Source organism: Accipiter gentilis, chromosome 6 (genome assembly GCF_929443795.1).
Source record: "Accipiter gentilis chromosome 6, bAccGen1.1, whole genome shotgun sequence".
Classification (NCBI taxonomy): domain Eukaryota; kingdom Metazoa; phylum Chordata; class Aves; order Accipitriformes; family Accipitridae; genus Astur; species Astur gentilis.
In genome coordinates, this window is record NC_064885.1 from 34033306 (window position 1) to 34057649 (window position 24344).

General features: G+C 68.7%; 3 protein-coding genes across 4 annotated transcripts; 2 read left to right on the top strand and 1 right to left on the bottom strand.

The window, feature by feature from the left end:
• Positions 1-1332: 1332 nt before the first annotated feature.
• On the top strand, positions 1333-7678 carry FAM131A (family with sequence similarity 131 member A). Its single transcript, XM_049802593.1, is given in 7 exon segments — positions 1333-1891; positions 1893-1936; positions 3636-3760; positions 4762-4855; positions 5129-5311; positions 5515-5643; positions 6081-7678. Coding segments are annotated over 7 exon segments (1077 nt in total). The 5' UTR covers positions 1333-1835; the 3' UTR covers positions 6527-7678.
• A 759-nt stretch (positions 7679-8437) lies between these two features.
• Positions 8438-10187, top strand: LOC126039632 (heat shock protein beta-7-like). The gene is made up of 3 exons (XM_049803071.1): positions 8438-8579; positions 9360-9511; positions 9999-10187. The coding sequence occupies exons 1-3, from the start codon at positions 8438-8440 to the stop codon at positions 10185-10187; spliced, it is 483 nt and encodes a 160-aa protein (XP_049659028.1).
• Positions 10188-10497: 310 nt separating this feature from the next.
• On the bottom strand, positions 10498-23308 carry CLCN2 (chloride voltage-gated channel 2). 2 transcript variants are annotated; one of them, XM_049803329.1, is made up of 24 exons: positions 23207-23308; positions 18334-18490; positions 17690-17821; positions 17447-17575; positions 16850-16983; positions 16690-16767; positions 16492-16570; positions 15760-15885; positions 15602-15686; positions 15386-15487; positions 15215-15299; positions 14982-15137; positions 14426-14495; positions 14128-14238; positions 13662-13875; positions 13430-13563; positions 13156-13307; positions 12970-13075; positions 12827-12900; positions 12159-12209; positions 11549-11587; positions 11219-11323; positions 11058-11144; positions 10498-10968 (listed from the first exon to the last, which is right to left on the bottom strand). In XM_049803329.1, exons 1-24 carry the CDS (start codon positions 23255-23257, stop codon positions 10759-10761), a joined length of 2667 nt encoding a protein of 888 aa, XP_049659286.1. In that variant the 5' UTR covers positions 23258-23308; the 3' UTR covers positions 10498-10758. The 2 variants fall into 2 exon arrangements, with proteins under 2 accessions (XP_049659286.1, XP_049659285.1); XM_049803328.1 differs by lacking the exon at positions 12159-12209 and having other exon boundaries at positions 15760-16570.
• Between the last annotated feature and the right edge of the window lie 1036 nt (positions 23309-24344).

Below are 24344 nucleotides of genomic sequence, written 5' to 3' on the forward strand. Positions count from 1 at the left end.
CCCTTATCCCATGTCCTTTGCGCCTGGGCTGGCGTAGAGTGCCAGCCTAGAGCCCAGGCAGGGGCCAGCCTCCCCTGGCACCCCAAGGCAGATGGTAGGTAGCCCCCCACCCCTGGGCTGGGAGGGTGGCAAGGGGGTCAGATGTGCCTCCAGCCAGGCCCCCTGGGCCCCCCTTCACCAGCTCTGCCTGGCACAGGGTGTCCCGTGGTGGAGTGGGCAGCCCTGCCAGCACCCTGGCTACGGAGCAGAGCCCCAACATCCCCAAATGTTCCTTTTCCCATGGGCGCAGAAGTGGCAGGACCTGTGTGGTCTCAGGCTCTGCCTTGGGGTAGGAGCTATGGGCTGGGCTCCCCCTGCCCCCAACTTCTCTTTGGGGAGGCGGATTTTTCTCTCTGCTCCCTCCTGCCTTGTCTTGCAGGTGGGGTGGAGATTGGGCAAGGCTGAGCTGCCCGTGGCCCTGCCTGGGTCCCCGATGGGGTGTCCCTGTTGGGGACGGAGGCTGGTCCCCCTCAGGGCTGGTCTGGTCTTTGGTGCTTTGGGCTGACTCTTGCTGAGTCACCCTGGCCATGGCCCAGAGGGTACAGAATAATTAACCAGAGGCTGTTCCCCAGATTAGAGGCTGATCTGTCTGAGCTGCAGCCCTGGCAGCGCTAATGCTGGGAAGCAGTTGGCAGGGAATGGCCGGCAGGGCCTGTTGGGGGGGGGGGACTGGCCAGGAGCTCCCCTGGCCCTGGAGTAAGTGAGTAAAGAGGAGGGAGGCCCTTTAGGCTGCTCTGGTAGTCTGCTTGCCAAGGAGGAGGGTGGCACCCTGGCAGTGCCCTTCTGTGCCAGGGAAAAGGTTCTGCAGTGTTAATTGCCATCATTAGGTTTCAGAAGGAACAGACGGCTTTGACTGCAAGTTAACACCTCAGCCTGGCATCAGCGCTGGCCTGGATCTCCTGCAAGGGAGGTTGCTGTGGTGCTGTCAGAGGTGATGTCCTAAAGCCTGCGCCCTCCTGCCCCAAACCCAGCTCCGGCGAGGCGGGACCCCCAGCCCCATGTCAAGGGGCTGTAGCTTCACCCCAGCAGCAGCACCCCCCCCGTGGGTGTGGGGGAGGCAGGGCCCGAGCCCCCCTTTGCTGGGCAGGCCTGGGGCCATCTTGCTGGAGGGTCCCTGCCCCTTGTCCCTCTGAGGGGCTCGCTCGGGGCCCCCAGCGCCGTGCCGTGCCCCTGCCTGGGGGGGGGACCGGGGCCGGGGGGTGGCGGGGGCCGCGGCGCCCCGGGGCCGGGCGGGGCGGCGCTGTCCGCGGTGCTGGCACGGCGCTCTCCGCGGTGCCCGGCCTTCCTCTTCTACTCCTCCTCCTCAGCCCCTTCCTCTTCCTTCGTCCGTCCTCCTCCTCCTCGCGTCCCCCTCCTCTTCCTCCGTCCCCCTCTTCTTCTTCCTTCAGCCCCCCTTTTTCCTTCATCCTCCCCGGCTGCCGTCATCCCCCTTGTCCTCTCTTTCCTCATCTCCCCTTCCTCCTCTTCCTCCCAGCCTCCCTCGCCCCCAGCCTCCCCTTCCTTCCTCTCCCTCATCCTTCACCCCCTCGCCCTTCTCTTCTCCAGCCTTCCTCCTCCTCCTCCTCCTCCTCCTCTCCCTCCCTCTCCCCATCCTCCTCCTCTTCCTCCCCATCTCCCTCCCCCCTCCCGCCTCCCCCGTCTCCCTCCTCTTCCTCCCCCAGCAGTGACGTCTCTGGACGTGCTGCTCCCCGGCCCGGTGCAGGCACCGCTCGGGGCTCCGGCACCGCGGCCCGGCCCGGCCCGGCCCGACCCGGCAGCAGCCTCCGGTGGGGCTCGGCCGCTGCCCGGGGCCGCCCATGCGGCCGGGGGGCGATGCGGGCGGCGCGGAGCCAGCGGTAGTGCCCGCACCGGGGCCCCCCCGGGAGCATGGGCTGCATCGGCTCCAAAACCACCATCGGTGGGTGAGCGGCACCGGGCTGGGACCCGGGGCGGGAGTGTTTGGGGTCCGTGGCGGGGGGTCGTAGGGTTTGGAAGGTGTAGGGGGGGGCTGTGGGGAGGCTGCTGCGGGGTGGCCGGGGGTGATGCGATGAGGGTGTTGGGGGCTGGGGGGATGTGGGAAGGTGGTGGGGGCTGCTATGGGGGAGCTGAGGGGGTCTAGGGGTTGGGGTGGCGGTGTATGGGGTGGTTTGTGGGGATTGGGAGGCTATGGGGGCTGGGGATATGGGGAGGTATGGAGGTGGGGAGGGGGGCACGGAGGGCTGGGGTGCCTAAGGATGGGGGGGATACAGGGAGCTTGAGGGGCTCTGCAGGACGCGGGTACATAGAGGGGGATGTGGGCTCTAGAGGGATGGGGCTTTGGGGCCTGGGGATGCTGTTCTGGGGCAGCTGGGTGGCCCAGGGGGTGCGGGGAGATACGGGAGGTGAGGGTGTGTAGGGGTTGGGGGGACTGAAGGGGCTGGGGTGCAGCTCTAGGGAAGCTGGTGGGTGGTGTGGGGAGCGCAGAGGGCTGGGAAGGGGGTGTCGGACCGGGGTGTTGTTCAAAGGCCTGGGAGATGATGGGTGCTATGAGAGGGATAGAGGTGTTTGGGGGGCTGTTGAAGGGGCTATGGGGGCTGGCAGAGGTGTGCTGCAGGGTGTGGGATGCCACAGGGGTGTTGTGGGGGTGCTGCAGATGTCTTGGGGGTGCTGCAGGAGGGATGGGGGCGATGAGGGCTGTGGCCGTGATCCGAGGGTGTTCTGGGGGCTGGAGCTGGTGGGGGCTGGAACGATGTTGGGGGTGTTGCAGACACGCCGGGGCGGGGGGGAGGCCTGGGGGTGTTGTTGCTAGGGGGTTAGGGGTATTGATGCTGGAGCATCACCACAGGGTGCCCCTGCCCACAGCTGGGGATGGGGGCAAAGCCATCAGCAGTTTCTCCAGGAGCCAGGGGCTACCCCCAGATGGGGGTTGGGGGGGAGCACCGTTTGGCCCCCCATATCCCACCTCACAGATGGTTTAGATCAGCCAGGCCCACCTTGGTGCAGGGAGAATGAGGCTCCTCAGGGACATCCTACCCCAGCCCCTCGGGGGCTGGGCTGGCCTGGGGGCTGCAGTGAGAGGGGACCCTCTCTGGCCCCGGCGCTTGGGAGTCAGTGCCCGAGGGGGCGGGGACCCATCCGATCAGGATGCCGGTGCCAGGAGGTCAGGCTGTTGGGGCAGAGAACGGCTGCAGCTGCTTTTATTGCCCCCCATCCCTTTTTGCTCCTTTCCCTCCTGCCCCAGAGATGGGGAATTGGGGAGGGGGATTTTGGAGATGGTGGAGGGGTGCCAGCCCCCCGCCGCAAGCCCAAGCGCCGTCTGCCTCCACACGCACCTGGCCCAGTTCATCCCCCCCCTCAGCCTGGCCCAGCTGCCCCCACCCCTCCCGAAACAGGCGCCAAGCCGGGACGGGCGCCCGGACCCCGGTGCCAGGCTGGGGCCGTGCGTTACCGCTGACAGAGGCGGAAGAGTTGCCCGAGCGTGAGTCACCCATGCCGCAGCACCCAGCTGCTCCAAAGCAGCCCTGCAACGAGTTGTGTCTGGTCTCAGACCGAGCAAGAAGCCACTATCCCAGGGTGGGGGGCTGAGGGGGTTGCCGGCAGGACGGAGGTGCTGACACCGGCCCCGGCTCTTCCCGCAGTGGCCGTGGACACGACGCTGTGCGTGGAGTGGAAGGAGGTGAAAGCACTGTCGCCACTGAGTGCCACCCGCCCGCTGCCCCGCCTGGTGCGCCAGGCCTCCTTCGACAGCCAGGACTTCCTCCAGGTACCGCCGAGCCCAGCCGTGCCCGGCCAGGGTGCCCGTGTGCCGGTACCCCACGGCGGGGCACCCGGCCTGGCCGTGGCTGGGGGTGCGTGGGGCTCCACTGCCCACCCGGCCCTGCCAGCTCGCAGCCGGCTCCGGGGCTGCTCTGACGTCAGCCGCGAGCCGGGCTGTATCCTGGGAGAAATCAGTCCACGGTGCCTCGTTGCCATGGCAATGCAATTTGTTGCGCGCCTCCAAATCCTGCATCGCTTCCCCCGTGGCCACGGGCTCGGGGCCTGGCGTGGCCGGGACGGGCAACGAGGACATGCAGCGGGATGTTCCGGCACGGCGGGTGCTGCCAGGGAGCGGGCGCCGGGGAGGCCGGCCATGGTGGCCTTGCACGCACACGCGTGTGCGTGCGTGCACAAGCTGGGGGGCACACTCGGCGGTACCAGGCGTGCACACGAGTGTGTGCGTGCATGTGTGGAGGTGCATGTGTGTGTACAGCGAGTGCACATGTGTGTACAGTACATGCACACATGGAGTGAGCACACGTGTGCGTGCAGTGAGTTCATGTGTGTGCACCATGAGGAGGGCCCTATCTGCAGTGAGGGGATGTGTGTGTGTGCAGCGAGTGCACGTGTGTGTCTGTGCTCAGTGCATGTGTATGAGTGTCTCTGTGTGTGTATACATGGGGTTATGTGAGCCGGCACGCGCAGGCGTGTGCACTGAGCATGTCTGCGTGTGCACGTATGTGCATGCACGTATAAGAGCGCAGGCATGAGCGTGCACACAGGCGTGCGTGTACCCACCGCCCTGTGCGTAGCGGCTGTGACATCCCTCTACACACTTGTGCATGTGTGCCTGTAACATGCCTGTCTGCACAGACACCCCGAGCCCCACGGGTTGGGCACCAAGCAGGGCCGAGCCCCCTCCCGGGGCACGGGGATCCCAGAGGGGGAGCGGTGGCAGGGGGTGGGTAGGGTGGCCGGGGGCCGTGACGGCCCTGTCTGCTCCGGCAGGTCAATGTTGAGGACACTGTCGAGATGCTGCCCAAGTCGCGGCGCGCGCTGACCATCCAGGAGATTGCCGCCCTGGCCCGCTCCTCGCTGCACGGTAACGGCTCGCCTGGCCCAGGGGCATCCGGGGAAGGGGGGGGTGTCTTCTGTGGGTGAGGGAGCTGGGCTTCTTGGAGAGGGCATTGGGGTCAGCCTCTGGGATTTGGGGGGCTCAAGGGGTCCCTGGTGGCACCCAAGAGGAGGGCATGGGGGTCCCAGGTCCCAAGGGCTGGAGGCAGGGGGTGCCGGAGGCAGGGGGTGCCGGATCACGGGCTCTGCGGAGGGGGCTTGGGGTGCCTAGGGGGTGCTGACGCGGGGGCACGTCTCGCAGGCATCTCGCAGGTGGTGAAGGAGCACGTGACGAAGCCAACGGCTATGGCGCAGGGCCGCGTCGCCCACCTCATTGAGTGGAAGGGCTGGTGCAAGCCAGTGGAGCCACCCACCGCCCTGGAGAGCGCCTTCAGCTCCTACTGCCACCTGAGCGAGGGCGAGCAGGAGGCACGCTTCGCTGCCGGTGAGCACCGCGCAGGGCATGGCCAGTGGGCACGCTCCTCCACTGCGGCCAAGGGCAACGCCGGTGGGGCGGGTTGTGCCCATCCATCCATCCATCCGTCCATCCATCGGTACCATGGCACCGTGGGCACGGAGGCGGTGGGGCAGGGGGGATTTTGGGGACACCTCCCAGTGTGTGCGTGACCCATGCCTGTCCCGTGCCAGGAGTGGCGGAGCAGTTTGCCATCGCTGAGGCCAAGCTGCGAGCTTGGTCCTCGGTGGACGGGGACGACTCCAACGACGAGTCCTACGACGAGGACTTCATGCCCTCCACGGAGAGCTCCCAGCCCACCGGTAAGCACCATGGGGAGCAGGCACCCACCAGGCAGGCAAGGTGTCCTGCTGCTGGTGTTGGCGTCCTGCTGCCAGTGCCAAGGGTTGAAGGAGTGGGGTGCCCGATGCCTGGCCGCTTTCCCCAGCCTGGCCACCCCCTTACGGGGCAGTGTCCCTGCCTGGCACCATGGCAAGCAGTGCCCATGCCAGGGATGGGGAAGCCCTGCAACGTGACACCATCCCCGGTGCCAGGGCATACTTTACTTTTCCTTTGGTGGTCACTGGTGCCACACACACAGCAATTTGTCGGCAAAGGGGATACAGAGCCTGGCATGGGACTGCTTCCATCCCACTGCTCCCATCCTGCTGGGCGCAGGGCGGGGGCAGGGGGGGGCGCAGCTAGCAGCCCGTGGTGCCATCAGCCCCGGACTGACCCTGGGCATCCCGGTTCTCCGCAGAGCTGCCCGGCACGGTGCCCGCCAGCGCGCTGCTGCGAGACCTGCTGCAGGGCCACCTGTGCCAGCTGGGTGTGCGGCACGGTTCCTGCGAGCCGGAGAGCGACTCCTCGCACACCCTCTCCCCCGAGACCCTCTGCTCCAGCCTCTGCAGCCTGGAGATGGTGTCCCCCTCCGAACTCACTGCCAAACTGCTGGGCTCCCTGGGGAGCGAGGACCTGCTGCTGCCCAAGCTGCCCCCCCCGGCCAGCCAAAGTGCCTTGCGGGGCCTGGCACGGCTCCGGTGCCAGGACTCCCTCTACTCCGTGTCCTACGCCGAAGCCTGCCTCTCGCCCGCTGAGGATGAGGTGGTGCTGAGCAAGGACTTCCCGCTCCGCCGGAAAGTCTCCGACGTCGCCTCCTCCGGGGTGGCATCGCTGGAGGAGGAGGAGGAGGCCGAAGAGCCCTGATGCCCCCCTGGGGTGCCCTGCCTCTCCCGGCGGGGGTTCAGCCCCCCCGCCGCCGCCCTCTGGCCGGACCCCGCACTGGGCGAGGGACGGGCCCTGCCGCTGCTCCCTCTCGCTGTCTGGGCGCAGGGGGGGTTCGGGGGGCCGCTGCAGCCCCCCCAGCCAGTGTGCCCCCGCCGTGCCCTGGCCCCGCTTGGCCACAGCGTTGCCCTCCTGGATTTTTGCATGACAGCGGCAAAGGGGCACAGGGAAGGGCTTTGGGGGGCGGTGTCTGACACCTGCCCTGATGCCCAGATGTGCCCCCCAAAACTGATGGGACTGAATCAGTGGGGCTGGTTGTTCGCATGTTCCCCCCTCAAACCGCCCCGGGCTCATCTTTCGGGCACAGCCCCCCCCCCGCTGCCGTTGGCATGGCTGAACCTCTCCGAGCATCCTGTGGTGCCCCCGCGCCGTGCCCGGCACCCTCGGCTCGGGGCGGCGGAGGGATTTAGGGAGCTGGGGGCTTTTCTCCTCTCTCCCCGGCCGGCTTTTATCGGACTGAGTTTTAAACTGTGAACTGCTGCCTCAGGGCACGGGGCCAAAGGGGGCGCCGGGGGGGGGGCTGCAGGTGTGCCTCGGTGCCGTGGCTTTCTATACTTTTGTACGCGTATGGGGTCGGCACAGGGAGACTGCAGGGCCGGGTGGGCATGGCATGGGCCCCCGGGCTGGGGGCTTTGGGCCACCAGCGACAGCACCTCCAAGCCAGCCCCGCGGCAGGGGGCTCAGCCCAGCCAGGGACCCCCAAGTCTGCCGTGGGGCAATGTGGGGTGGAGAAAGGGGGGAGGCGGCGGGACCGACGTCCCCGTCACTGAGTCACTCACCCCTAGCAGGGAACCAAGTGCCTACACGAAGGGCGACCAGCTCCCCTGGCCTGGCCTGGGGTGGCACCCCAGCTCGGGGGCCCCCCCAAGGCCATGCCGGGGGTCCGGGCATGCCATTTGGGGGAGGAATGCCAGTTTTTGCCAACGCTTGTGTCCCCCTTCCCGCATGGCACGTGTTCTCGTGGAGCTGTTCGCCCGCTGCATGCTGCTCCTCGCCCAGCCCGGCCACGGCCCACCCCCAGCCCTGCACCCCAGGGTGCCCCCAGCACCCGCTATGCCCCTGCTCCTGCGTACCACCCCCCCCACCGCCCCAGCACCCTCCATCAACCTCCGCCAGGCACAGCACTCGTTCCCCCTCCCCGCCGTGGGGTGCCCGGCGTGGGGCTAGCTCCCCTCTCCCTGCATGGCCAAGCTATGAGGAGGTGCAGGGGCCAGCAGGCCTGACGCCATGTCGATGGGCTCCCTGCCACCCACCACCACCCCCTTTCCGGCGACAGCGGCTGTTCCCCACGGCACCGGGATGGTTTGGGGGGGGTGGGGGGGGGCTACGTTCTGCCTGCAGACGGGTGGAAGGCTTTGCTTTGCCTCTGTGTGCGCGCACGCGTGTGCACACCTGGGAGCGTATGTGTGTGTGTGCACGCGTGTGCATACCCGCGGGAGCTGCCTGAGCCCCCCCGCCCCGCTGCGGCGGCACCCGTCGGGTACCCACAGGGTGCCCACACCCCGGCACCCCCTCCTCCATCCCGCCAGGTCTCGAATAAAGTCCATCGTGCGAGCCTTGCGCCGGGCACCTCTTCTTGGGGGGTGGGTGGGGGGCACCTCCTCCCTGGGAGGGGCTGGGGTGGATGGCAGGCTGGAGGTGGCAGCGACGTGTGTCCCCCCCCTCCCTGCCGCAGCCCCGCAGGGTGTCGGCGAGGCCTCGGCCGTTATCTCGCATTCCTGGGGCCGGGGTGCCTAATTATGGGCATCTGGCGGTGGCGGTGGTGGTGGTGGTGGCAGGCGGCCGGCCCCCTCTCAGCAGCCGGGGCCTTGGGGGGCGCGGGTGGCAGGCACCATGGCCTCGCTCGGCTCGGCCTCCGCGTACCGCGCCGAGCGCGTTGGCGCCTACGGCCAGGGGCACGGCGAGCCCCGCTTCGAGGGTGACCGGCGGCACGGGCCCTTCGGGGCACGGGCACACGAGGCCTTTGGATACCCAGGTATCGGGGATGGGGGGATGGGGGGGTCTCTGCTACCCCGGGGTGGGTCCCTCTCCAAGGGTTATCTGGCTGCTCTGTGCCTGGGCACGGTGTGGGACCCCCCCCACAGCACAGTCCGGGGGGGCTGGGAGGGGAACGCCGACTCTGTCCCCCCAGGTGCCCCATCACTCTCTGGACTGTCTTCCAGGCCTTCTCCCTGCCAAGTCCCTTTGTGCCCCTCCCCACGTCCCCAGTAACCCCGGTGTCCTTGCTGTCCCCAGGCCCACCGTGTCCCCAGCTCCCCCTGCCCCGCCGTGTCCTTTCTCATGCCCCCCAGACCATCCTGGCTGCCCTGATGTCCTCAGCCCGCCTGTGCCCCAGACCCTTGGTGTCCCCTGCTGGCCCCCACTTTCCTGTACAACCCCAGAGCCCCCCAGTGCCCCCCCCAACCATTCCCCCCAGACTTTCCTGGCCGTCCTGTGTCCCCAGCCTCCTGATCCATTCCTCTGCTGTCCCCAGGTCATCCAGTGCCCCCAGACTCTCCCAGTGCCCTCAGGTACCCCCAGACCCCTCAGTGCCTCCTGCTACCCCAAGACCCCCACCCCAGACCACCCAGTACAACCCATACCCCTGGGGCCCCCAGTTCCCCCCCAGTGTCCCCAAACCCCCAGTGCCACCTGCTACGCCCAGCCCCCCTGCCATGTCACCAGGCTCTCCTCCCCCCCTGCCCCGCCAGTGCCCCAGTCCCTGGGCACAGTGCCTCCATTCCCCCGTGCCCGGCAGCCCTCCCGATGCCCGCAGGGTCCCCGGGCACCGTGTGCCCCTGCAGCCTGGGCACTTGGGTGCGCGCCCAGGGTGACACTTACCAGGTGGTGGCCGACGTCAGCCAGTTCGAGCCCTCTGACATCGTGGTGACCACCTCCAACTGCCACGTCACCATCCAGGCTGAGAAGGTGAGGAACCCCAGGGGGGCAGCATTTTCCCCCCCGCACTGCACTAGCCATGGAGCGATGGGGGTCCTGGCCCACAGCATCCCCTCTTATGGGGTGGGGAGGTAATTGGGAATGGCCCCTGCTAGCACTGGGGTAACTGGGAACGGTCCTCACTGAGAATGCGGCAAGCAGGAACTCCCACCCCGTTGCATCCTCTGCTGGTGGGGGGCAATTGGGAACAGTCCCTGCTGGCACTGGGGTAACTGGAAACTACCCCACCCCCAAGACTGAGGCAACTGGGAGCTGCTCCCTCCTGGCATTGGGGTAACTGGGAAATGCCCGAGTCACTGGGTAACTGGGAATTGCCCTGCTGAACTCCCTGCTGGAGCCGGGATGACTGGGAGCTGCCGCATCACTAGCACTGGGGTAACTGGGAATGTGCTGGGGTAACTGGGAATGCACGCCACGCCATGCTGTGCCCCACCATGCCGGTGCTGCCTCCCCGCAGGTGGCTGAGGATGGCACCATCTGTGACACCTTCACCCACAAGTGCCAGCTGCCCGAGGACACGGACCCGCTCTCGGTGAGCTGTGCCCTCACCGAGGCTGGCACGCTGGTCATCACCGCCCGGCGCCGTGCCAGCGCCCGCCCCGGTGAGCCCCCGCAGCTGCTGTACCGCAGCGAGGCCACGCTGTGAGCTGGCACCGGGCTTCTTGCCCTGAGTGATGCCAACCCCGGTGCTGTGGTGAGGCTCAGCCGGTGCCTGCTGGCTGTGCCCCCCGCTGCCACCTCCAGCCCCCGAGTGCTCTGGCTCTGTTTATAAAGTCCTTTTATTAAATTAATATAAAAATCTCTGTATTTACATGGGGAGGGATGCACAGCGGAGAGGAGGCAGGATCCCCCTTCCCAGCCCTGAGGTGCTGAAGAGAGGGGCAGTGCCCACCCGTGTCCCCGTGGGCACCCCGACCTGATGCCCCTCTGCCCCCCCGTGCCACCCCAAGCAGGGACAGTGCCTGTGGAGGCGGAGGGGTGAGGGTGGTGGCCGTGCCGGGGGGCACCGGGGGGCTGGGGGAGGGCAGAGGTAGCGAAGTGGGAAGCCCCAAGAGCTGGCAGGGAGGCAGGGGGTACAGGCAGGCTGGGGGGCACCTGGCCAGCCCCCTGCACACGGCAGGGGCAGCGGCACTGGATTGAGGGTGCCCACCCCTACGCCGAGCCCGGTGCGAGTGGGCACAGGGCGGGCGTCCCCCGGCACCTGCCGGGGGCCCGTCTCACTGGCCCTTGGGGGTGTCGTCATCTTCGTCGTCGCCCCCGGGACCGGCCTCGCGGGGCATAGGGTGGTGCTGGTGGCGGTCCCAGAGCTGGCGCAGGGCGGTGGTGTCGGGCTCGCCGGCGCTGGCGGTGCTGTCGCGGAAGCTGGCGAGCGGCGGGCGCACCTTCACCCCCTTGGCTGTCAGCGAGCCCTCGATGGCCTTGCGCAGCTGCGGGCACCCCGAACCCGTGGGCGGGCGGCTCCGGGTGCTCCCCTCCGTGCCCCTCCAACCACCCCAACCCCTCCCACCTCGCTCACCTCCTTGAGGGACACCATGCCCACCAGGCGCCCGATGCTGGTGACGTACGCGTGGTCCAGGCCCAGCAGCGAGAAGATGGTGTGGGTCTGCAAGAAGAGGGGGCTGAGTTGGGGGTCTGGGGGGGGGTCCGGGTGGAGATCCGTGGAGGGCGCGGGCGCACCTTGTGCAGCGAGGTGTGCTCCACCAGCTGGAAGGGCGCGGGGTCGATCTTGGCGCTGCTGAAGTCCACCAGCTGGTCCAGCTGCTGCTCCTCCCACTCCAGGATCTGGGGAGGGGGAAGATGCCGTGGGGCAGGGTGAGGGGGCACGGCCCCCCAGGGGGCCATCGAAGGCCCCCCACCCCCTCCCTGCACCTAGCGTTATGGGGACATTGAGTTGTCCGCTCCCTGTCCCCCGTCCCCCCCCGCCCACCTCACGCCTCGGCACCCCGTTGGGGTCTCCTGGGTCCCCGTGGGCCGGAGGGTCCCGCCTGCCCCTGCCCACCCCCTCACCTCCGCCGGGGTCATCCTGTCACCCAGCTCCATCTCCTCCTGCAAAAGAGGAGAGCGTGAGCAGCCCGGCAGGGCAGCGGGCAGCATGCCCGCACGCCGGCTGCAGGCAGGGCGCGGGCAGGGAGCCAGCGAGGTCCGGGCAGGGCGTAGCGAGGCTGCAGGCAGCGTGGCGGCGGTGGCCGGGTAGGATGCAGGCAGCACATGCAGGCAGGGCGCAGGCAGCACGCGGGCGGGTTGCGGGCAGCGCGCAGATCAGGTAACGTGATTGGTTGAGAGGACCTAGGTCACACCATGATTGGCCAAGGCGCGAGAAGCCGGGCTTGTGATTGGTGGAGGGAACGCACGCTGTGCCACGATTGGCTGAGAAAAGTGGGGCAAATCCCATGGCCGTGACTGGCCGAGAGGCTCCGCCAGGAAGGTTTGGGATTGGGAGGATGCACACCGTGATTGGCTGAGCAGAATCGAGCTGGTCTGAGATTGGCTGCACACACGGGCCAAACATGTTTGGCCAAGCAGAATCTTGCCAGGCCCCTAATTGGTTCAGAGATCCATGCTGGGCTCTGATTGGCTGAGAGGAGCTGTGCCCAGCCTGCGATTGGCTGCAGCTTACCGCGATGGAAATGCGGACGTGTTTGGCCTTGCGATAGGCCATGCCCTGGGCCTGGCACCAGGTGGGGAGAGACAGCGGTGTTAGGGCATGGCGTGGTGGTGCCATGGGCAGGGACGGGCAGGGACGGGCAGGGGAGGAAAAGGACCTGCAGGGATGGGCAGGGGTGGGAAGGAACAGGCAGGGATGAGCAGGGATGAGCGGGGAAGAGATGGGACGGGCATGGATGGGCAGGGAAGCAAAAGGACAAGAAGGGAAGGGAAGGGAAGGGAAGGGAAGGGAAGGGAAGGGAAGGGAAGGGAAGGGAAGGGATGAGCAGGGGAAGGGTTGGGACAGGTAGGGATGAGAAGGGATGGGCAGGGAGGCCAGGGATGGGGAAGGATGGAAAGGGATGGGAAAGGATGGAAAGGGATGGGAAGGGACAGGCAGGGTTGAGCGGAAATGGAAAGGGATGGGACAAGAATGGGAAGGGGTGGGCAGGGTGGGGCAGGGCGAGAAGGTATGGAAAGCAATGGGCAGGAAGGGGCAGGGATGGGCAGGACTGGGAAGGAGGGCAAAGGGGTGAAAAGGGACGGGAGTGATGGGAGTGATGGCAAAGGATGGCAGCTGGGAGAAAGGGTCAGGCAGGGACAGGAAGGGCCAGGCAGGGATGGGCAGGGATGGGCACTCACCTCGGTAGGCTCTGCGGCGCTGTTGGCACAGAAGAGGCTCTTGAGGGCGATGCCGGTGTGGTCGGTGGTGCCAGCTGCGGGCAGGGAGGGGGTGTCAGCGGGGGGACGCAGGGGAGGCCGGGGGGGGCCAGGCGCAGACTCACCCGGGGGGCTCTCGGCTGGGCCACTGGGCACCCGCTTCAGCGCCGGCTTCAGGGGCTTGCGGGGGGCAGTGCGGGTGGGGGCACCCGAGGAGGCCTCCGTGCTGATCTGCGGGGGGACGGGGTGGTGGGGGATGGCAGCAGGGGCCACCCTGGCCGGGCATCCCCCAAGGCGGCCGCCCTCCTCACCTGGAAGCGGATGCTGGCATCGGAGAGCCGGTGCCCGTCCTCGGCCAGCATCTTCTGCCGCAGGGCCTGGAGCCGGCGCTGGGGGCTGAGCTGGTGGCTGAGCAGGGCCCCCACCTGCGCCCGCTCGATGGAGCCCAGCAGGATCATGGACTCTGCCGGTGGCAGCGAGGGGCCACGTTGGCTCCTGAAGCCCCCTTTGCCGTCCCCCCGCTGCCATGCCAGCACGCCCCATGGCTAGGGTGGGCGCTGGCAGAGCCCCCTGCCCCCGTCTCACCAGCCGACTCCACCAGCGGCAGGCTCTTCATCTTGGTGCTGTGCAGGACGTGCTGCAGGTCCCGGTACTTGCAGTTGAGGGTGACGTAGCGGATGTCCCGCACCATGATGTCCTCCACCCGCACGTTGTATTTCCTGCCCAGGGAGGGTTAACAGTGACCTCGGAGTAATGCCACCCCCTCCCCTGGTGCCTGGTGAGGGGCTTGGGGACAAGGCAGGGGACACACACTCACTCGTGGTGGCCCCAGCCCAGCTCAGGGAGGTAGGGCAGCTTCTTGATGCGGATGATGCTGTCGTAGAGGGAGGGCTGGAGGCTCTGGGCCACGGCGTTGGCCAGGATGACGGCAATCATGACGGGCAGGATGTGCGAGATCTGCCCCGTCAGCTCGAAGACGATGACGGCCGTGGACACCGTGTGGGTGACGGCACCTGACAGCGCGGCTGCCCCTGTGCCCGTCCCCAGGAGACATGGGGGCGGCTGTCAGGTGCTGCCTGCCAGCTTGGGTCCCCACCCTGGGTCCCCACCCCTAGGACATCCACCACACCCAGAGCCCTTGGGACCTCCCGGGGACATCCCCAGTGGTGGTGTCACCCCCCGTCCCTGGGAACACCACTTCAGCCCTGGGGAACCCACCGGCCCCTTTGGAGCATCTCCAAGTGATGCCCACCGTGGTGTCCCCGTGCCGGCCCGGTGCTTACCCACCACGGCGTAGCCCCCCGGCACGATGCGGTAGGTGTTGCTGTCGGTGTGGATGCCATCAGGGAACCAGGCTGCCATGCTTTCCCCCACCAGGCGCCCAAAGGCTGCCCCTGCCCGCAGAGAGGGGCTGAGAGTGGGCACGGGGGCTCTCCTGGCACCCGACCCAGCCTCGCACCCTCTCCTCTGCCCCAGCGCTGCCAGGGAAGGGGACACCTTGGGACACCCATGCGTGCCCCAGTGTAGGCTGGCAGGCAGCCCCCTCCTCCTGCCATGCCCTTGCGGGGTACGGGCTCTCACCGATGACGAAGACAGGCATGAAGGCTCCACAAGGCACTGGGATGGTGGTGGCCAGGGCCGACATCCAGAACTGAGTGGGAGATGCAGACACCCGTTACTTGGTCCCCCCGGCCCGGCCCGGCCCTGCCTCCTGCCCCTGCCAGGCCCCACAGCCGGCTGCGGTGGAGCAGCACGTGGGTACCACACTGTCCCGTGGGGCAGCCCCACTCCTCCCAGAGGCACCCTGCCAGCACCTCCCTGGTGGCATCTGGGAGCAGCCAGCCAGCACCTCCCTGGTGGCACCTGGTGGCACCTGGCCAGGACCTCCCTGGTGGCATTGGGGGGCACCCTGCCAGCACCTCCTGCTGGCACCTTGGTGGGCTCCCAGCCAAGATCTCTTTGACGGCATGTCGGCAGCACCCAGCCAACACCTTGGTGGCCCCTGGGAGCAGCCACCCAGTGCTTCCCGGTAGCACCTTGCTGGCAAGCACCCGGCACCTCCCTGGTGGCATCCAGGAGCCCCTCCCCAGAGCCTCCTGCTGGCACCCTGGGGCTGACAGGGGCAGGAGGCACCCACCTTCATGAGGATGAAGACGACGAGGGTGACGAAGACGTTGGAGCGGGGGTGGCGCCAGGCCTCCAGGATGCCCAAGTACTCAAACTCATCGCTGAGCCCCTGCTTGGCCCACGTCTGGTTGTCGAAGAGTGTCACCAGGGTATCCTTCTGGGTGAGCTGGTGATGGGCAGGGGTCAGCTGGGGCTGGCAGTGGCCCCGGGATGGGGACTGGTGTGCCACCCCATGGTGGGTACCTGGCCAGCCATGAACTGTCCGAAGCCGGGCGGGAAGGTCAGCGTGGAGATGAGCAGCGTCACCAGGGCAGGGAAGAGCAGGCGCCTGGCGGGGTGGCACAGGGTGGGAGAGGTGACATTGGTGCAGCCCCAGCTCCACCGCCCCGGTCCCGGGAACCGCTGGGCACCTACTTCTTCATGAGGAAGCGGTTGATGGTCTTCTGGCGGCGCATGAACTGCACAATCTTGCGGTTGAGGTAGACGAAGAGCGCGCCCCCGAAGCCGCTGGCGATCCTGGGCAGAGGCAAGGAATGAGCACCCACCTGTCCTGCTGCCACCACCGCCACCACCATCACCGCCACTGCCACCCCGGGGCCATGGGACGGGCACCGGGGTGGCCGCACTCACCCGATGACGGCGAAGGCGGGCAGCTCCTGCAGGTCGAAGGGGAAGTCGAGGCGGAAACGGGTTTTGAACAGCGCCGTGATCGTCTCTGGGGGACAGCAGGGGTCAGGGGGGCCGGGTGGGGGGGACCCCCGTGCCTCCCCCAACCACCCTGGAGGTACCTTCGTCCTTGTTCCAGACGGCGAGGACACGGAAGATGAAGGCGCTGAAGGTGGCGGCGAAGAAGCCACGCCAGTAGTTGCGGACGGCGAAGAAGGTGGAGGTGACCTCAATGCTGAAGAGGACGCCTGGCACCGGGGGGAAGCGCACGAGGGAGGCGGCGAAACCCAGGTGGGTCCCCGGCGCCTGGCATGCTTCCCGCCCCGAGCCCACGCTCGTGCACGGCCCGCAGGGGTCCAGCTGGGCCCACGGCCACACTATGGGGCGGTTCAAGGGCTTCCCTGGCAAAACGTGTGACCGGTCCCCGGCTGGCCACAGCAGGCATGGCGGAGCAGCAGTCGGCGCGAGCAAGAGGGTAGCACGGGGACGTGAGCAATGACGAAATGGGTGGCGCTGGGGGTGGGGGGGTGGCACGCAGACAGACGGACAGACAGATGGGGCAGCGCAGCAGGCAGAGGGCAAGGAAAGAGTTAGACACGTCACCAACCTACGGGCAGGGCTCAGCGGGGCCGGAGCAGGGAGCTCCCTGGAGCGCAGGGCGGCAGGGGAGAGGACGAGAGCAGACGTTACACCTCCGAGAGGATGGTGCCCGCTCCTCCCTTCCTCCTCCCCGCCGAGCAGCACTGCCCTTTCCCATGCCAGCCGTCCTGGGGGTCCTGTTTGCCTCACCGAGCAGACCCCGGTGCCCGGGTGGGAGGTGTGTGGGGGTGCGTGGGGGCCCAGGGTGACCCTACCTCCAATGGGGGCGGCGAAGCAGCAGCCGACACCGACGGCGCAGGCGGCCGCCAGCATTTCAATGTTCCTCGCCTCGTTCTGTGGGTGAGCCGGGGGTGAGTGGGCACTGCCCCCCCCACCCCCTGCCCCGGGTGCTGCCAAACCTGCTGGGGGGCACAGGCAGAGCCCCCCCCCCGGGGCCAGCCCACCCTGCTCACCTCGTAGATGCCCCCGAAGAGGGAGAGGAAGCGGCTGAGCAGGGCTGCGCACATGCTGGCGATGTGGACGAAGGGACCCTGTGGGGACAGTAGGGGGGCTGAGGACGGTGCCCCCCCCCCCCACACCCTCTGCCCTCCCTGCCCCGGGCACTGCCCTCACCTCTTTGCCCAGGGGCATGCCGCTGCCCAGGGCGCACGTCAGCCCGATCACCTTGGCCACAAAGGTCTTGAGGGTGAGGTATTCCTTCAGCACGACGCCCCGCAGGATGGTCTTCATCTCAGGGATCCCTGAGCCTGGCACCGCAGGGAGAGCCTTGACCCATGGCCATGGAGGGGGAACACTGGGGACCCCCTGCTCCCTAGTTCTGGGGGAAATCCTTGATGCTCTGACACACCCCACTGCCATAGGGAGACCCCAGAGACACCTCTTGCCACAGTACAGTTGGCAGGAACAGCCCCATGGCCATGTAGGGAACCCATAGCCCTGCAGGGACCCCAATCCCATAGCCCCCAGGAGACCCTCTGAAGGCTAGCCCGTAGCCATAGGAAGACCCCTAAGACCCCCCAGACCCAAAGCTTGGGATGTCAGCCACCCCACAGCCCCCAGGAAACCCTCTGAAGACCAGTCCATAGCCCTTGGAAGACCTCCAGGACTCCCAACCCGATAGCCCAGGAGGACACCCAGGCAGCTCCCAACCCACAGTCCCACGGAGGGGACACCCCATTAGGGTGCAGGCAGCCCCCCACGGTACCCTACCCACGGCCTGGGGGGCAAGGATCTGGGTGAAGCCGGCTGAGAAGGTGATGAGCACGGTGGGGTAGGTGACCCAGGCCAGGTACTGGAGCAGCACGTTGGTGTCCAGGCCCCCATACATCCACTTCTGGGCTGTGGGCACAGCCGGCCAGGTGGGTCACGGGTGGCAAGGGGCATGGCACGGCCCTGCGGCATGGCCACCCCATGCCCCGCCATGGCCCCAGGAACCCAGCAGTGCCCGCTCACCTTGGAGGCAGGTGGCGATGGCGAAGTCCATGGCCCAGCTGACCAGCGCCATGACCAGCCCCAGGAGGATGAGGAAGACCCAATCTTCGCCCACCTTGGAGATGAGGAACCGCTGGCACTGCAAGGCGCAGACTGCGGGCACAAGGGCAGGCTCAGGGCCAGGCGCCCCGGGGATGGGCACGCCGGGGTGGCAGGGCCAGGCTGGCAGGTACACAAGCGCTCACAACTGGCGGCACCGACCCAGCACCACCGGCACCGTCCGGTGCGGGAGCACCACCGTGCCCAGCCGTCACAGCCATACCACAACCACCGGTGGGCAGGATCGGCGGGCTCCGGCTGTGCACAGCCACACACGGTGTTGCCAGGCACGCACCTCCCACCAGCACGGCCCCCCTGGCATGGCCCCAGGCAGAGGGGCTGGGGGCCTCCGGTCCCTGCGGCGTGCCCGGCTATTTTAGGCCATTGTGTCCCCGCTGCCCGGCGGGCAGGTGGCATTGTCCTCGGCGCCGGTGTCCCATGACAGCCGGAGAAACCCTACCCGCCGCCACCGTGGCAGGGTGGGCAGCCGTGCCTAGACCAGGTGCTGCCATGGGGCTTTGCCCACCGGTGTGTCCCCCCATGGCCCTATCCCCTGTGGCCCTTACCGCGGCAGGGGGCACAGCGGCCCTGGGTGTATTCCAGCAGCTCGGAGGGGCGGCGGGGCCGGGGGGTGTCCCCCTCCCCGTGGCCCTGCTGCAGCCGCAGCCGGGCCGCCTCGTCCTTGGCAAAGGTGCCCAAGTCCTGGGTGTAGCGCCCGTACATCTGGGGGAGAAGGAGGGGGGGGTGGTCACGGGGGGGCTGGCACCCCAGCTCTCATGCTCAAGTGGGGAAACTGAGTCAGGGGAGCAGCAGACGCGCTGGTATGGCCTCCCAGCACTGGGGCGGTGCCAGGCGAGGGGACAGGCGGCCATGGTGCTCCCAGGGGAAGGGGCAGCGGTGCTTCTGGGTGCCCGCTGGGGTGTCAGAAGAGGCGGGGCAGATGAGGAGCGTGGGGATCGATGGAGATCATTATGCCCACATGCCCTGTGCAGGCAGCTGGCACCACCGGTACCAGTCCCCGGCCCTACCCATGTGCTTCAGGCACCTCAACCACCTGGTTGAGGGTGGGGAAGGGCCTCTGGCCATGGAGCATGGCCAGTCTGGCTGGGAAACTCTCTGAGGGCTGGTATTGGGGTTGTGCTGGTGCTCTGCAGGCGCCTTCCCTCGGCATCGCTAAAAGCACGGCTGGGGTGTCCCCCCCCGGGAGGCAGACTCAGCAGACCACACATGACATGAGCTGGCTGGTCTCAGCCAGCAGCAGGGAGGCAGGAGGGCAGTGAGGGGCAAGGCATACCGCCAGTCCCAGCGGAGAGGGGGACACGGCATCAGGCACAGGGTGGTCCCTGGGCTCTGAGGGGGTCTGGGGAGCAAGGGGGTGCAAGGACCTCTGTGCCTCCTCCTCGGCTGCCTCCTGCCTGGCCGTGGCACGTGGCCTGGCCCTGGCAGGGAGGTGGCCCTGGCAGTGCCCCCCGTGCCAGCCAGGAGCTCTTTGTGCCCGTCCTCCCCGCCGAGCTGGGGGCATTTGTCCCGCGCTGGCGGGCACTGCCAAGGACTCGGTTGCTTGGTTTCCGCCTCGCTCCCCCCGGCACGACCTGAATGCCAAGTGCCAGAGGTTGGCCCGGCACAAAGGGAGGCTTCAGGGCCGCGGAGGCCCTGCCAGGCTCCCACGTCGGGGCGACGTGAGCCCCATGCCGATGGCGTGCCCACCCGCCGTGCCGTGCCAGCACAGCACGTGGCTGCCCAGCCGGGGCGCAGCCGCCCTCCTCCGTGGCATGGCCCGTGCCGGCGCCCGGCAGAGGGGCAACGCCACGGGTGGGCACCACGCTTGGCACGTGGGCAGCCCGGCCCTGGCTGCCGGCAGCGGTGCCCGTCCCGGATGCCTGGGTCCCGTTCACACCCCCCTGGCCTGCTGGCACGTGCCAGCTCCCCGTGGGGATGGCGTGAAGGTGCATTTCTCACGGGGCATCGCTCCTGCCCAGGTCCCTTTGGCAGGGAGCAGAAAGCAGCCAGAGCGGCGCCGGATGGATTCGCTGCTGTCTAATACCCGGGTTGTGCTCGGCAGTGGGAGGGAGGGTGGGGAGGCAGGCGGGGGGGTGGGGGGGTGGGAGCACATTCATTTCCATCGCTGACCCTTTCCTGGCATGGCTTTTCCCCCAAACTCCTGCTCAGCACGGGCTCGGTGGCTCCTGGCCCTATGGAAACGTGCCGGGGGGAAGGCACGCGCCAGGCGGAGATGCCGGCACAGCCACCTCGGGGGGGGGCCGGATCCAGCATCGGCTGCCAGAGGAGGACCCCGGCCCCGCACGGGGCCCTGTGTTCAAAGGCTCCCTTCGGGCGAAGCTTGTTTCCTCTGGAAGATGAAACGGGCCGGCACCCTGAGGAGTGCTGTCCCCCTGCCAAACGCCCGCCTCCCCCAGCCCCACTGTCGCCCCACAACCGGCCCCGGCCGGGACCGGGGCACCCCCAGGCTGAGTGCCCCCCAAACTGGCTCCGTGCCCACCTCCTGGGGCCGTGCCGGGGGGCTGCCACGCTGCCCCCCGGGGTGTTGGGGCACCCAGCAGGATGCCCAGCCCCAGGGGGGCCAGCCTGGCTGCGGGGGGAGGATTTTCCTCTCCCCCCTTCCCCTCGTTTGCAGCCAACCCCACCTGCAACAGCAGGGATGCAAGCGAAGGGGTCGTGCCACCCCGCTGCCACCTGTCACCCCGTGCCACCCCTCTGCCCCGTGCCAGGGCCCCGCAGGTAGGACATGGGACCCCCGGAGTGCCCCACGTCAGGCAGCCACAGTTGCCGTGCTGGCAGCCCTGGCACGGCTGTGGGGCCGTGGTGAAGGCCAGTGGTGGGCTCTCTCCTTCCTCCTCGTCGTCGTCCTCCTCCTCCTCCTCCCGCTCGAGTTATTTTTCCACAAAGGCCTTTTGAAACACAAACAGCCCCGGGACTCCGGCCTCCGCCGCGAAGCAGCTGAACAATCACAGTGCCGGGCGGGCAGGGAGCGGGCACGGGGTGGGAGGGGGGCGGCTGGTGGGGGGGGGCACCCGGGGACACGGGCGCGGGCCAAGGCCGCTATGTCGACCTCGCTCCTGCGGGCACCGGCCGTGCCGCAGCCCCCCAAGCAGTGCCAGCCCACGGTGCCCGCTGCGTCCGGGCGATGCTGCGCCTGCGGCGGGTGCTGGCATCTGGTGCTGCCATGTCCCCGTGCCACCCTGTCCCATAGCGCTGAGCTTGCTTGGCAGCGGTGCCCACCTCCACATGGCCGATGCCAGCCAACCTTCCCCCCAAACCGTGATGCTGGGTGGGGAGGGGGATATTTAAAGGCAGGGGGTCCCCCGGGCTGGCAGCGGGCAGGCGGGGACCGGGGGGCGTTGTGTCACGCTGCCCGTCTTAGCCGGGCTCTAATCACCCTGAGCGGCTCCGCAGTGAACAAGGGCAGTTTGTGAAGCTTAATCCCCCCTCCCCCGGGGGCCCTTTGCTCCCCACCTTGGCAGCCTGGCATGCGGGGGGCACTGGGGCTGGCACGCACCCCGGCACCTTTGGCATGGCCGGGGGGTCCTCACGGGCACCCGCCCAGCATGGGGTCCCCAGGGAGGGACGCCGTGGCCTGGGGAGACCTTCAGGGCTGGGGCTGTGCCAGCCCCCAGTGGCACCATGGCTATGGCACCCCGGGGCTGGTGAAATCTGCGGGGGGTAAGGACGTGGCGTGGGGACGGGGCTCTTTGGGCATGGCTGGGCACAGCCCTGCAGTGTGGCTGTGATGCCCCGGCTGTGGGCACGGGCAGCAAGAGCTGTCTCCCCAGGGCTGTCCCCAGGGCGGTCTGGCCCGAAACAGGCTCGAGCTGGATCCTGACCCTCCTGGCAAGTGCAGGCAGGAGCTGGTGGTGGCTCAGACGCACTGGGGAGGGCCGGGTACCCTCCTGCCCAGCATGCGCCCAGGTGGCTCCCGAAAGCCAGGCGTGAGGCTGTGGGACAGGAGCCCGCACCCAGCCTCACCCACGAGCCCCAAGCAGTTTCCCGAGCCTCGCCACAGCCCAGAGGCCATGGGGATGGGCGCCCTGGGGTGCCCAGGGCACGGGTGCTACCCCGCCCGGAGGAAAGGAGGGCAAAGTCTGCCGGCACCACGCAAGGCTGCCCCGATGCCAGCCCGGCGTGCCTCTCCCCTCCCATGCTGCCCGCAGGCTCCTCTGCCCCGCAGTGCCCGGCTGGGCTGGCCTCTCTGCCCAGCCGCCGCGGACACAGCGCTGGGGGGGGCAGTCCGGTGCTGGGCGGTGGGGGGAAGAGGCACCCCCACGGCTCGCATCGGACGATGCTGCGCACCCCTGCTTGTGCCCCTGGCTGCTCCCTCGCTCAGCCCTGCCAAGGAGGCACCACGGGGGCGATAAGATCGTGGAGATGCCGGCACAGCCAGGGCTCCCGTGGCCAGCCGGTGCCCCGCAGCCACCCAACAGCGACGGAGAAGGAGCAGCTTGGGGTGGGCACTGAGGGGAACCCCCAGACAAGGGCTTTGGGTGCTTGGAAAGGCAACGGGAAGGGCGCCTGATGCAGCAGTACCCTGACACTGTCCCGTGCCCACGCGCCGGGTGGGCAAGCCTCAGCAGGGCCGGCCCCGCTCGCAGCAACCAGCTCAGGCTCTCGGCAAACTCGGGCAGCCGTGGGCACGGGTAGCCTGCAGCAGCTCAGCCCCCCGCTTCCCTGCCCACCTCCCCAGCCCTGCCTGTCTGAATGCCTTTGCCGGGGCAAAGTACCCATTTGCTAAGCCACCCCGGGCACCATCCCAACCAGAGGCCAGGGCGAAGCACCTTTGCCTGAGATGTCCGAGAGCCGTGGGCAGCGGAGGGGCCGTGGGCACAGCGGGGAGGGAGGACACCTCCGGGACAGTCGGGCGCCTGGGTGCCAGCGGGGAGGCCTCTGAGGGGAAGGCTTCGTAAACACGGGGCTAAGGTTGCAGGCAGGGGAGATACACTATCTTGGGGGCAGAGGGCCGGGGACACGCAGCGTGGGGGGTGAAATGTGCCCGGGCGATGCCTCTGGGAGCCCCCACAGAGTGGGCATCCCCCCCCCGCCCCCCAGCGATGAGGGGTTTCGGGGGAGGGAGGGATGAGGGGCGCGCAAAAGTCCTGCCCTTAGGGGTGGGGGCTCCTCCACCGCCGGGGGGAGGGGGCCCGTGGGGTGGCCCCCCCCTGCCCCAGCACCCTGCCCAGCCACAGCCCGGAGGCGGCACCTCAAACCGGGCCCGGCGGAGCTCATTGGCGCTGCCACCCTCAGCGGGGCAGCACCCACAAAACCGCCCATCTCCCCCAAGGCGTGCCGCCGCGCCCCGCTGTGCCCAGTGACAGCCCCCCCCCCCCCGCCCCCCCCCCCGGCCCCGGGCGCCCGGTGTCCTCCGGTGCCCCCCCCCCCCCCCCCCCCCCCCGCCCCTTCCCGTGCCCGGTGCCGGCCGCAACTCACCAGGGTCTGCTCATACTGCAGCGCCCGCTGCGCCTCGCTCTCGGAGGCCATGGTGCCGCCGCTCCTGGCCGTGCCGGTGCCGGTGCCGGTGCCCGCGGCGGCGGCGGCGGCGGCTCCTCCCGGGCCGTGCGGGGCGGGCCCGGGGCACTGCCCGGGGGAGGGACCGGCCGCGCTCCGCCTCCACCACCGGCAGCGCCCGGCACCGGCAGCCAGCGCCGAGCACCCAGCGCCGGGCGAAGGGCAAGGGGGTGCTCGGCCGAGGGGGCTCTGCCCTGCAGCGGGGTCCCTTCCACCCGTGGGCTTTGCCCGCAGGTTTCCCAGCTGGGGAACGGCACCCGTGGGCAGGCAGGAGGTGGGTGCAGGTGGCGTGGGGTGACCGGGGGTACAGCTCCCTGTGGGACACGTCGCTCCCTCTTCCCACGGGCACAAGGGGCTGGCATTGCCGCTGGTCCCTGCTTCCCCGTGGTTTTTCACCTGCTTCCCCGTGGTTTTTCACCGGTGGGATGTGGGCAGCGGGGCAGGGAGGACCGTGCTGAGGGCACTGCGGGCAGCCAGGCGCCAGGCTCGTGGCCGTGCCTGGCTGGGGGTCAGATCTGGGGGGCGGAGTGCCACCTCGGCACTGTGGGGGCTCACCAGAAGGAGCCCAAAGCTGGCAGGGAGCTCATCCTTACCGTGGTGCCGCTCAGCGTCCCAGGACTGCCAGCCCCAGGGAAGGAAGGTGGGCTCCGCTCTTCGCTGCCAAACCCACTGGGCAGCGGCAGCTCAACCCTCTCCAGAGGAGCACACGGGCAGAGCTCGGCACTAGCAATCCTTGGGCAAGATGCTCCGGCATGGCAGGTTGGCTGCCAGGACACCCGTCTCACTGCTGCCACGGGCTCAGGGGCAGCCGGCAGGGCCGAGCTCGCCCGGCTCCCCAGGGCACCCCATGGCACCTTTGTGGCAAGAACTGGGCACGGGGAAAGAGCGAGCCGTGGCACTGCCGGGCTGGTGCTGCGGGACCAGGAACGGGCTAGTTCTCACCGCCCGGGTGCCACCCTCCAGTTTGACGTTGGCACCCGCAAGGGTGGGTGATGATGGCCGGGCTGGGGGCTGGAATATTCCCTGCGCCAGCCTGGGAGGGTTCATCGCCGGACATGAA

Bases quoted from the DNA above. Each gene is read 5' to 3' on its own strand.
- LOC126039632 (XM_049803071.1), top strand. From the start codon at position 8,438: ATGGCCTCGCTCGGCTCGGCCTCCGCGTACCGCGCCGAGCGCGTTGGC. The intron at 8,580-9,359 runs GTATCGGGGATG...CGATGCCCGCAG, and splicing joins CGAGGCCTTTGGATACCCAG to GGTCCCCGGGCACCGTGTGC. The intron at 9,512-9,998 runs GTGAGGAACCCC...GCCTCCCCGCAG, and splicing joins TCACCATCCAGGCTGAGAAG to GTGGCTGAGGATGGCACCAT.
- CLCN2 (XM_049803328.1), bottom strand. From the start codon at position 23,257: ATGGCCTCCGAGAGCGAGGCGCAGCGGGCGCTGCAGTATGAGCAGACC. The intron at 16,768-16,849 runs GTGAGGGCAGTG...CTGTCCCCACAG, and splicing joins GCATGCCCCTGGGCAAAGAG to GGTCCCTTCGTCCACATCGC. The intron at 10,969-11,057 runs GTGAGCGAGGTG...GGGTGCCCGCAG, and splicing joins GCATGGTGTCCCTCAAGGAG to CTGCGCAAGGCCATCGAGGG.